Source organism: Cetorhinus maximus, chromosome 25 (assembly GCF_964194155.1).
Source record: "Cetorhinus maximus chromosome 25, sCetMax3.hap1.1, whole genome shotgun sequence".
Lineage (NCBI taxonomy): Eukaryota > Metazoa > Chordata > Chondrichthyes > Lamniformes > Cetorhinidae > Cetorhinus > Cetorhinus maximus.
The window spans coordinates 31871712-31883445 of record NC_135903.1 but is presented as its reverse complement, the minus strand read 5'-3'; the positions used below and the strand labels follow the sequence as shown (position 1 = coordinate 31883445).

General features: G+C 43.6%; 1 protein-coding gene across 1 annotated transcript; it reads left to right on the top strand.

The window, feature by feature from the left end:
- Positions 1-1539: 1539 nt before the first annotated feature.
- On the top strand, positions 1540-9136 carry LOC144668022 (glucose-6-phosphatase catalytic subunit 1-like). Its single transcript, XM_078529736.1, has 5 exons — positions 1540-1839; positions 3530-3639; positions 5200-5305; positions 6119-6234; positions 6861-9136. Exons 1-5 carry the CDS (start codon positions 1610-1612, stop codon positions 7370-7372), a joined length of 1074 nt encoding a protein of 357 aa, XP_078385862.1. The 5' UTR covers positions 1540-1609; the 3' UTR covers positions 7373-9136.
- The last annotated feature ends 2598 nt before the right edge of the window (positions 9137-11734 follow it).

Below are 11734 nucleotides of genomic sequence, written 5' to 3'. Positions count from 1 at the left end.
TCAAGGTGGAAGGGGCCGCAGAAGATGCCACTATCCTGCTGCCAGAGTATACAGTTACCTTAATATGACTAAGGTGCAGTGCTGAAGGAGGCTCCTACTATCAAGTCAACTATATCTGTCAGATGATTGGCCCTGAGATCTCCCCTAACTGTTTGGGTGGACATCACATGCCAGTGGCTCTGAAGGTCACAGTTGCCCTCAACTTCTATGCCTCTGGCTTATTCCAGGGCTCGGTGGGTGATCTTTGCGGTGTCTCCCAATCAGCTGTATGCACTTGTGTCAAGCAGGTTACAGATGCTCTATTTAGAGAAGCCTTTGAGAAGCCTTTGGAAACAAGAGTTGAGTAGGTTTACCTTATGTCTATGTCCCTTCAATTGTCACTGTTCAGATTGGTGACCTCTAAGTCACTTTTGGTGGTGATTATTATACTATTGCTCTACTATTGCCTGATTAGAGAAAAAAAAGTCAACTATATGTGACTTAACTTTCAACAGTGTAATAGAAAGCATTTTGAAACTGCTTATTGCTTTAGTTTTCACACAGGTCTTGGAGAACATTCTCTGAATTTGCTCCTGAGATGTCTGACAAAAATGCTTATTTCAGAGAAACATCAGAAAACATGCAATGAAACCTCAAACTTTGATTATTTTGAAAGATACTATGCTGAGAAAAGAGCTTGGAAGTTGGGTATAGAAAACAGGTCACCACTCCCAGCCAATTTGGTTTGTGGTAGAGCAAATATCCAATATTCAGGTGTGCCAATATTATTTTAAATAGACACTCTAGGGGAGGAGAAAGTTGGTTTCTCATTCTTCAGTCGTGGCCACGAGTCTTTGTGTCTTCATAAGAAACCATTGCATAAGGACAGGCCATTTTGCCCATTAAGCAAGAAACTAATGTGAATTACATTGAAACTCCTCATGGAAGTAATGAAGCACAGGTAAGATATCAAGAAGACAAGACTTTGAAAAATTTCTATTGACTGAAGGCAACCAAACAACATTTCAGTCAGTCTTACAATCTCCATTATTCAACACTGATTAGTTACTTCTAATACCAAAACCTGTTACCCATTTCCAATAATTCATATTTTCTATTTTAATAAGCATTATTCACATCAGAATCCCTTGGTCATTGTGTATCTTGTGCATTTAATTTCTGCAGAACCTTTTGCATGATACAAATCTCTCTTACGCTAGTCATCTGGCTGCATAACTTAGTATTGTCAGCAAATTTCCTATTGCTACATGCAGCCCCTTCTATTTAGTTTAGAAATGATGTAAGCAGCGGAGATTGTCGCATTTTTATGATGAATTTTAGAGGTTTGTCGAGCTCCAATATTGTCACAAGGGTTGGCCTTGTCAATCCCTGCCTGCGTTAGGATTTTCACTCGAGTCAGACCATTGACGCAGGTGTTGTTGCCAAAAAGGCCATTGACATTGTTTGCCTAGGTTTGCTCAAAGTTTTGTGATTATTGGCTGTTAATGAAATTGATAACAAAATGGCAAAACATTCTCATCTCCTATATAAACCCTGAATCCCCACAAGCAAAACCAGAAACCAAACCGCAAGCCAAGAAAACCTGCAGCAACTTCTGAAAGTGCAGAGAATGGACGCTGGGATGGACCTGCTCCACAGCTCAGGGGTAGAACTGGTGCAGTATCTACAGTTGAATTACAAGGATTCCCAGAGCTGGTTCACTTTTATCTCTTTTGCTGCCGACCTGAGAAACACTTTCTTTGTTTTCTTTCCCATCTGGTTCCATCTGTGTGAAGCAGTGGGCATCAAACTCATCTGGGTGGCAGTCATTGGAGACTGGCTCAACCTCATCTTTAAATGGTAAGTATGTTCAGAAAAGCTCCCTGGAGTTTTGTTAAAGGTCTCTCATTAGAGCAATGGAACTGACCATAATACATGACAAGTAGCAGACTGAGACTATTTAGCTGTGGCTCAGTTGGTAGCGTTGTTGCCTCACAAGGTTAAGTCACAAGATTCTGGACTCAATTCCTACTCCAGGGTTTGGGTGCAAAAGTCAAGGCTGACAGTCCAGTGCAGTACTGAGAGACTACTGAACTACCAGACATGCTGCCTTACGGATGAGATGTTAAACCGATACCCCATCAGCTTGCTCAAGTGTATGTAAAATGTTCCATGGTACTATTTTGAGGAACAGCAGGGGAGTTATCCCCAGTGTCCTGGCCAATGTTTATTCCTCAATCAATATCACAAAAATTAGATTATATGGTCATTACCACATTGCTGTTTGTGGGAGATTTCTGAGCACAAATTGGCCATCACATTTCCTGCATTACAACAGTGACTACACTTGAAAAGTTGATTTGAATGCACTTTGTGACATTCATTGCTCATGAAAAGCACTATGTATGTGTTCTTTATTTCTTTCTTATTATAAGTAACCTCAAGTTGCTTGTTTAAGTTCTGAGACTTGGGCACTCATGACTTGAGGACAAGTAAATCTTTTTATTTCAATCTCAATTTTTAAAGAATGATCAAGGTTTGTGCTTAAAATATTTTTGAGGCGTTTATTTCTTGAACTTCTTGTACCTTCACCTGCCTACAGTCCAGTTTCTTTTGAGCTAAGAGGTGGGCAGACAACTGACCTCCGGCCAACTGCCAGGGGGGATCTTGTGGTCGGGAATGATAATATAGAGCAACCACTGACTTTTTTTGCAGGAAGTGCATGGCCCTTCTGACCACTGCATCTTCCAATGTTAACATGAGACTCAGGACATACTTTATGAAAATTTGAAGCTGCAGCAAAGCATATTGGAGCTGCCTCACTCTGCACTATCTGGGAATTATTTATTCTTATACAAATTGTATTAAATATTCTTCCATTTTAAAATTATGAATATTTCAAGATAAATTATGGATAATATTAAAATAATAAATCCTCCTTTAACCCCTTTGCTGGATGTTTTTCTTGGTCTTAACTCAGGCTAATGAATATTTTTTAAGTTTAATATTTATGTCTTACTGGTATTTTTTAAAATTTGGATTTTTTTTTAAGGTGAATTGTTATTTTAGCACAACTTTGGATGTTTAAGTATTAGTTCACATTTGAAAGTGTTTAGACAGAGGTCAACCCAGCAGCCAGAAGAAACAAACTTGGAAGGGTTCTAATCAGATTTTACCCCTGGTTGAGATCAATGTAATAGTTCTGGAAACTCTTTCCTTCCCTGTTTCCTTATGAAATATGGCATCGTACTTTAACTGAACTTTTGGCAAGAGCTAGGAAATCTCAACTGGGCGTTCCAGTTTGTGGCTCAGTTCCAACTTACATCTGCTGAATTTGATTCCAATGTCCTGCCTTCCAGAGTTTCTTGGCCACCCTGCACCCGACCCCTTTAACCCATCATAAGTCAATGGTTCACATTTCCTGCATGTATCAGTAAGTGAAGTTTCCTATTAGAAGAGTTAAATACAATTGGCAAAGAATGAGGACACGTAAGAAAATCACATAATGGATATTGGACACATGTTAATCAATCTCCCTTTTTTTTTACAGGTTCTTATTTGGGCAGAGACCTTACTGGTGGGTCCATGAGACTCAGTTTTATGCTAATTCCTCTCTTCCCTTGGTGCAGCAGTTTCCCATCACTTGTGAAACAGGACCAGGTATTAGCAATTCATTGCATTAAAGAGACAACAACAAACGTTGCCGTTTTAAATCTTGATCATTTTTATTTTTGACGTCTTTTCGCTGTCGAATTTCCTTCTCCAATATCACATTGCATTCTGCAATGGAAGTAAATCAAAGATCATATATCAATATTAGCAACTAAAGTAAAATTGTGGAGAAAAGAGGCATCCTGTCCAAACTTTACATCTTACACTCATCAGGACAGAAGCAAGGTTGTCAAATTTCAAAGGGAGCAACAATATATACTGAATGAGAAATAAGGGCTTTGGCAAGTTGACTCTGGTCACACTGTTGCCATGGGGAATACACTAGGAAATAATTGCCCCCTGTGCTTTTGTTTAATTCAAAAAAGGTGCAATTCCAGGATATGTTCCTTTTGCCTTTACCTTTTACAACAACTTGTATTTATATAGCACCTTTAACATGATTAAAAACTCCCAAGGCGCTTCACAGGAGCATTATTAAGCATAATTTGAGCCACATAGGGCAATATAAGGGCAGATGACTAAAAGCTTGGTCAAGGAGGTAGATTTTAAGGAGGGTGTTAAATGAAGAAATGGAGGGAGAGAAGCAAAGAGGTTTAGGGAGGGAATTTCAGAGTTTAAAACCTAGGCAGCTGAAGGCAAGGCCAACACCACTGGTGGAGCGATTAAAGTCAGGGGTGCACAAGAAGCTAAAATTAGATGAGCACAGATATCTCAATGGATTGTGGGGCTGGAGGAGATTACAATGATAGAGGGGTGAACTTATGGAGGGTTTTGAAAACAAGGATGAGAATTTTTAATTCTAGGCGTCACTTGATAGGGAGCCAGTGCAACCCTAGCAAGTTCAGGGGTGACAGGTGAACAAGATTTGGTGCAAATAAGGATACGGGCAGGAGAGTTTTGAATGACCTTAAGTTTATGGAGGGGCAACGTGGGATTACAACTTAGTGTGCTGGAATCGGTCAAGTCTGGAGGTAGCAAGGAAATGACTGAGGGTTTCAGCAGCAGATAAGCTGAGGCAGGGTGAAGTCGCTGATGTTACGATGGTGGAAATAGGCAGTCTTAGTCATAGTACAGATTTGAGGCAGGAAAATCATCTTGGGGTCAAATATGACACCAGAGTTGCAAGCAGTCTGGTTTAGTCTCAGGCATCTGCATGGAAAAGGGTGATGTTAGGAACTAGGGAATGGAGTTTGAAGCAGGGAGCAAAGACAACGGCTTCAGTCTTCCCAATATTTAATGGGAGGAAGTTACTGTTCATCCAGTACTGGATGTTGGATGAGGAGTCTGACAATTTGGGGACAATGGAGGTGTTGAGAGGAGGCGAAGGTAGAGCTGGGTGTCGTCAGTGTAGATGTGTAAACCAACACTGTGCTTTCGTCATGAAGGGACAGGTAGGAAGGGACCAAGGATAGATCCTTGGGGGACACTGGATGGAATAGTGCAGCAATAGGAAGGGACATGTTAAAAAGCATTACAAAGTATTATTTAAATGATTAACAATGGAAAACACCATTTTATAATTGAGCCTTTGTATGATGTGTTTGACAGGAAGTCCATCTGGCCATGCAATGGGTTCATCTGGTGTCTGGTATGTGATGGTCACAGCATTCCTGACAATTGGATTCCAAAAAAAGAAGCCCTGCTTCCAAAAATGGTAAGATTTCAAAATATTATATGCACATACAAGGCTTCTACAGTACTGCTTCAATATATTAGGCTTGTTTGGATTGATATGGGTTTGTGCACATAAAGTGCAGCTCTTTATGTCAGGTGTGGACGCAGTTCAACATGTATGCAATTCTGTATGTCAGTGCTGTAGGTGTGTATGCATAAAGGTTAATTATGTTTAAACTCAACACTCTCACATTTATCAAGTTGTGTCTGATCTTGATAAATGTTTTAGAAATGTTTATGTGCAGGTAGTTTCAGTACAATGTTCTGTGGATTGTCTTGAATTCCCATAAATGCTATTTATGATTAGGGATCTTGTACCATGTGTACATTATGTCCATTCTGACCTCCCCAGTTTTGGGGGGAGAGCTGATTCTCAGTCAGTTACTAAACCCAATACATATTGATATAACTTTATATTAGTGTAACTTTAGTGTAATAAATAACTGCATTAAACTTAAAAAAAAGATTGATACTAAGAAGTTACTTTGCTAATTCTTATCTTTTCATTTTAATGATGAATCTCTTTTACTGAGGAACTGCCCCACAGCAGTAATAAAGCTGATTCAAATAAAGATAGTGTAGGTGCAGGTACTTGGGTGTTAAGATCTTAAACTACAGTTTTTCCAATAGCGTCTACATAGTTTAATCTATAGTACAGATAGATAAAAATGCATATGGATGGATATTAGCTCGTTGGATGAAGGATGAATGGTGCCATAATCCCTCATGACTTTTCATTGTAATGGACTCATTCTTTGATTAACTGTACAATAATTACCTTCTCATTTTCCAGGTGTCTCCATGTACTGCTTTGGACAGTGTTCTGGCTGATTCAAGTCTGTGTCTGTGCATCCAGAGTGTTTCTGGCTGCTCACTTCCCACATCAGGTCATCTTGGGGGTTATTTCAGGTCAGGATTCCTTCTTTCAATTGAAAATATAACAATAAAAACTCTATTAATTGTGCATTGATTTAGCTTGTATTAATTTGAACTTCTGTTCCCATTGCTGATAGTCTACATAACTCAATTCTCAAGGAATTAAAACATAATTGATTCAATAACTACTTGGTTGCAGTGTCTAAAACTGACACTTTCCAATAAGGATAACTTTAGTGACTCTGGACTCAATGGAAATGAATAGCAGGTGCTGTGTACATCAGGGGACTAATCTGAAATTGCCCATTTTACGCCACCACTCCAGACAAATTTCTACCCCCAGGTCCTCTAAATCATTGAAAGCTCTTCTGCATTGAAAAAATAAACACAGCATTGAAGCTGTTTGTTTTTGTTCACGGGATGTGGGCTTCGTTGGCTAGGCCAGCATTCATTGCCCATCCCTAATTCCCCTTGAGAAGGTCAAGGTGAGATGGAAAATTGTATTAAAATAATGATGATTTATATTTCAAATACACTACAATAGATCCTCATAAAGTGACTCTGCTATTGGCACACATTTATATTGTACATACATATATGCTATCTCTCTACCAATGATATAAATATCTGAAATATTAACTGTAAATTTTCATACATAGGATTGGCTGTGGCCGAAGTGTTTGATCGGATTAATGCAATCTACAACGTAACCTTCAAGCAGTATCTGAAGATCACCCTCTCCCTGTTTTCCTTCGCTCTGGGCTTTTACCTGCTGTTGAAATTGGTGGGAGTGGATCTGCTGTGGTCCGTGGAGAAAGCCCAGAGATGGTGCGCCCGAGCAGAATGGGTCCACATTGACAGCACTCCCTTCGCTGGTCTGGTCAGGAACATGGGAGCCCTGTTTGGATTGGGATTAGCTCTCAACTCCCCCATGTATGCAGAAAGCTGCAAAGGAAAGAGAAGCCAGCAGTTCAACTTCAGACTAAGTTGCATGGTGACGTCCTTGATCATCCTGCACCTGTTTGACTCCATGAAGCCCCCGACACAGAGAGAATTCCTCTTTTACTTACTGTCTTTCTGTAAAAGTGCTGCAGTGCCTCTGGCAGCCGTGGCATTTGTCCCGTACTGTGTCTCTCAAATTGTAAACCGCGAGGGAAAGAAGCTCCTATAGATCTCGGAAGTTACGAAACTTGGAAATATCTTTATGAACTTCCCAGCACTGTTGAGTGTTTAAAAAAGAAAACACAGGAAATACTGAAACTGAACAGCAGCTCTTTCAACATCTGAAAAGAGAAAAGAGAGAGAGTAACAGGAAGAGATGTGTGAGACAGACAGAGTGAAAACCCAAACAGAGAGAAGCAGACAGACAGAGATTCAGTTCAACGAAATGTTAAACGCAATTCTCTTTTCTGATGCTGATGAACTGTCTGGTTTTCCTGCTTATTTTTCTGTGTTGTCTCTGTTTTTTATTTCAGATTTTTGGGACATTTGTATTTTTTTTTATTAGTTACTAGATATTATTTTCAATTGAGTTTCAACATTTTAGTGTGCAAAAAGATGTAAAAATATGCAGAGAAATTATGTATTTCTTAACGAGTAACTGTCTAGTTAGTTACCTTGTTCCTTAATGTGGCGGAACAAACTGTGGGCCTATTTTAGAACAATAGACAGACTTGGCTGCTGAGTCCCAGTATGAGCTAGCTACACTCTTCAAGCAGCAACTTGAAAAGGTGAGGGCATAGGGTTAAGTAATGTGCTTTTAGCAATAATATAGTGACCCAGGTGCACTCTTCATGCAGCTGAGTGTGATCAGTGGAGAAAGCTGGCACCAGTGACTGGCACACACACAGCAGCAAAGAAAGGCGTGAGAGTCTGTTGCTCACTCAGCTTGGTCTCATTTAGCATAGGAAGAGCAATCTGGAGTTGACCGAGAGAGTAAAGAATAGTAAATGGGGAATCGATTTAAAAAAGGAATACTCTAATCCTTTGGATACAATTGTCAACATTTAGGATTGGGGACATAACATTTGTAAATATGTTTCCTGTTGGTTATGATGCATATTCATGCTTTTGAATTATCTTTGTTTTGTATTCTTTCGCTGGATGTGGGTGTTGTTGGCTAAGCCTGCATTTATTGCCCATCCCTAATTGCCCTTGAGAAAGTGGTGGTGAGCCTCCTTCTTGAACCACTGCAGTCCATGTAATATTGATACACCCACAAAGCTGTTTGGAAGGGAGTTCCAGGATTTTGACCTAGCAACAATGAAGGAATAGTGATATATTTCCAAGTCAGGATGGTGCGTTGCTTGGAGGGGAGCTTGTAGATGGTGGTGTTCCCATGCCTCTGCTACTCTTGTCCTTCTAGGTGTTAGAGGTCATGGATTTGGAAGGTGTTGTCAAAGCAGGCTTGACGAGTTGCCACAGTGCATCTTGTAGATAGTACACACTGCTGCTACTGTGCATCAATGGTGAAGGGAATGAATGTTTAAGGTGGTGGATAGGGTCCCAATAAAGAGGACTGCTTTGTCCTTTATATCTCCTGATATTCAACTGCATTTTCACTCTGACTGCTGTCGTCCATTGCCTGGCCTTCGTGCCTGGGCAAGAATGGCTTTGTAAGGCTGCAAACTTCATTGTAGCTGCTTCAATGCCATTTCATAATTGGATGTCTGAATGTTGTTCCACCAGGGTAATGATGATATTGATCGGTGCTATAATCCATCACACAATGTTCCATTACGCAATCCAGCCAGCACTGCATCCAAGAAAATCAAGCAACATTTGGGACTCAAAATCAAATCTTACCTTTCTTCTTTTTGTATAATATGAAGTCCTCAAAGCACTTTAAACTGTTTAGTTGTAATAGTAATTTCAAATGTTGTGTACATTCATTTAATTCTAATAAAGTGACATATTATTTGCATTCAGACCTGAAGTCAGCTACTCTGTCACACTCATTGCCTCTAGTGTGTCCACCACATAACAGTAGAAAGTAGAAAACAAATGCATTAAAACCTTCAAACTCCCCACAACTACTCTTTAATTGTATCAGTTCTCCCTTTTCCAAAAATTCAAAACACCAAAAATGTATTGCATAATTGGTCCTACTTTATAGGTGGAGGTAACATCAAATTAATTTTTGTATGTTCTATACTTCTAGCACAATCTGAATGTTAAATTCCTTTCAGGAACTTCAGGTATAACATGAAATGTCAAAGTTGGCAACTTGCGGTTGCCTAGTAACAGCTCAGTTAAGTTGGTGAAATCATTATTAAATTAGGATATGGCATCAAACCATTGATTGGTCTTAGGTAAGATGACCTCTAGGATCTATACCAATATCTTAGTTCATTACATGAAATATAAAGCCCATAGAATGTTGGCCAGTTGTGGGGGCAAGGAGTGGAAAAACTCACCTGTAATTTCTTGGAAGCCTGCCAACAAGGTTATAAATAACCCTCTGATCGGAATACATTATGAAAATAAGAGGCTATATAATGCCATTAATAAATCAAAATCCACTAATAACCCTGATCCATAACCTGCATTGGCAAACAAATATTTTATTGAGGTACTGAGTGTACTTTGCATCACATTGAATCTAGACCAACAATCTAAAGTTGCCTTTCACTTTTGGAGAACTGCTTTCAAATGCAGATGTTGAACTATTAATATAGACTGAAGCACTTTTTTAAAAGCTTCACTTGAAGGAAGGTGGTGGCAGTCTCATTATACTCAATATTGTATCTCAAAACCCTAGATTGAAAAAAAATATATAAACTGCTTATTTATCTAATTGGTAATTTTCCTGCATTGTGTCAGGGGTGGGGGAGGGGGAGGGTGGGGGTGGGGGATGGAGAGGGGTGGGAGGGTGGAGGGGGAGGGGGTGGGATGGTGGAGGGGGAGGGTGTGGGGGGGTGGAGGGGGAGGGTGGTGGGCGGTGGAGGGGGAGGGGGAGGGTGGAGGGGGGAGATGGAGGTGGAGGTGGAGGGGGAGGGGGTGGGGCGTGGAGGGGGTGGGGTCGAGGGGTGTGGGTGTGGAGGGGGAGGGGGAGAGCGGTGAGGGGGAGAGGGGTGGGGGGAAGGGGGAGAGGGGTGGGGAGGAGAGGGAGGGGGAGGGGGTGGGGGAGTGGAGGGGGAGGGGGGTGGGGGAGTGGAGGGGGAGGGGGGTCGGGGGGAGGGGTGGGTTGTTGGAGTGGTGTGGGGGGATGGAGAGGGGGGTGTGGAGGGGGGCGGGGGGGGTGGGGAGGGGGGGCGGGGGGGTGGGGAGGAGGGGGTTTGTGGGGGAGTGGAGGGGGGTGGGATGGGGGGGTGGGGGGGTCGGGAGGGGGGTTGGAGTGGAGGGGGAGGGTGGTGGGGGGAGGTGGAAGGGGGAGGGGGAGGGTGTGGGGGTGGAGGAGGGGGAGGGTGGTGGAGGAGGAGGGGGGTGGGGGTGTAGGGGGGGAGGGGTGTGGGGGTGGATGGGGAGGTGGGAGGGGGTAGAGGAGGAGGGTGGAGGGGAGGGGGAGGGGGTGAGGGGTGGATGGGTAGGGGGGTGGGGGGTGGGGGGTGGATGGGGAGGGGGGTGGAGGGGGAGGGGGTGGGGGGTGGAGGGGGTGGGAGGGTGGAAGGGGAGGGGGAGGGAGGTGGGGGTGGAGGGGGAGGGGGAGGCGGAGGGGGTGTGGGGGTGGAGGAGGGGGAGGGTGGTGGAGGAGGAGGGGGTGGGGGTGTAGGGGTGTGGGGGTGGATGGGGAGGTGGGAGGGGGTAGAGGAGGATGGTGGAGGAGGGGGAGGGTGGTGGAGGAGGAGGGGGTGGGGGTGTAGGGGTGTGGGGGTGGATGGGGAGGTGGGAGGGGGTGGGAGGGTGGAAGGGGAGGGGGAGGGAGGTGGGGGTGGAGGGGGAGGGGGAGGGGGTTTGGGGGTGGGGAGGTTAAGGGGGGGCAGGCCCCACATATCCGCACATAAAATGACGTGCAGTGACATTGGGCGAGTGTACCGATGTCACCGCGTGCCATCGCGATATTTCGCTGGGCTGGTGCGCGATGAAGTTCGACGCCTGCTCTCCATTAATTACCGGGCCAGCTAAGGTCCCTTAGTCTTCAATCGACGACGATTTTTCGGCGCTCATCCAATCTTCGGGTTGGCGCACGGGTGCAACGGGCAGGCCGGTCGGAGATTTTTCTATTAACCTCATCCATGGGCGGGTTAAGAGGGCTCAGTGGGGTCGTGAATCTGCTTTGTGAAGTATTTATTGGAGAAAGTATTTTAAACTTGCCTGTGTGATCTGCAGTACTTCAGAACGCACCCCAGCAGCCTTTTCTGGTCAGCACTCTGCAGTGAGGAATCTTTTGCAGGACTGTAGCTTTCAGGAAGCCTTCCCTCAGCCTGGGTATGGGATCTGATCTGTCCACTGGAGGCAGCTCCTCGAAGGAGGAAGGGAGAGCTGGAAGGAGGAGCCAGGAGTGCACATTCAGCCTCCAGGGGAGCCACCTTTGGGAGGACAGGCGCAGGCACAAGGGGCACAGGGCCAAGAGGTTGTCCAAGGTGGAAGGGGC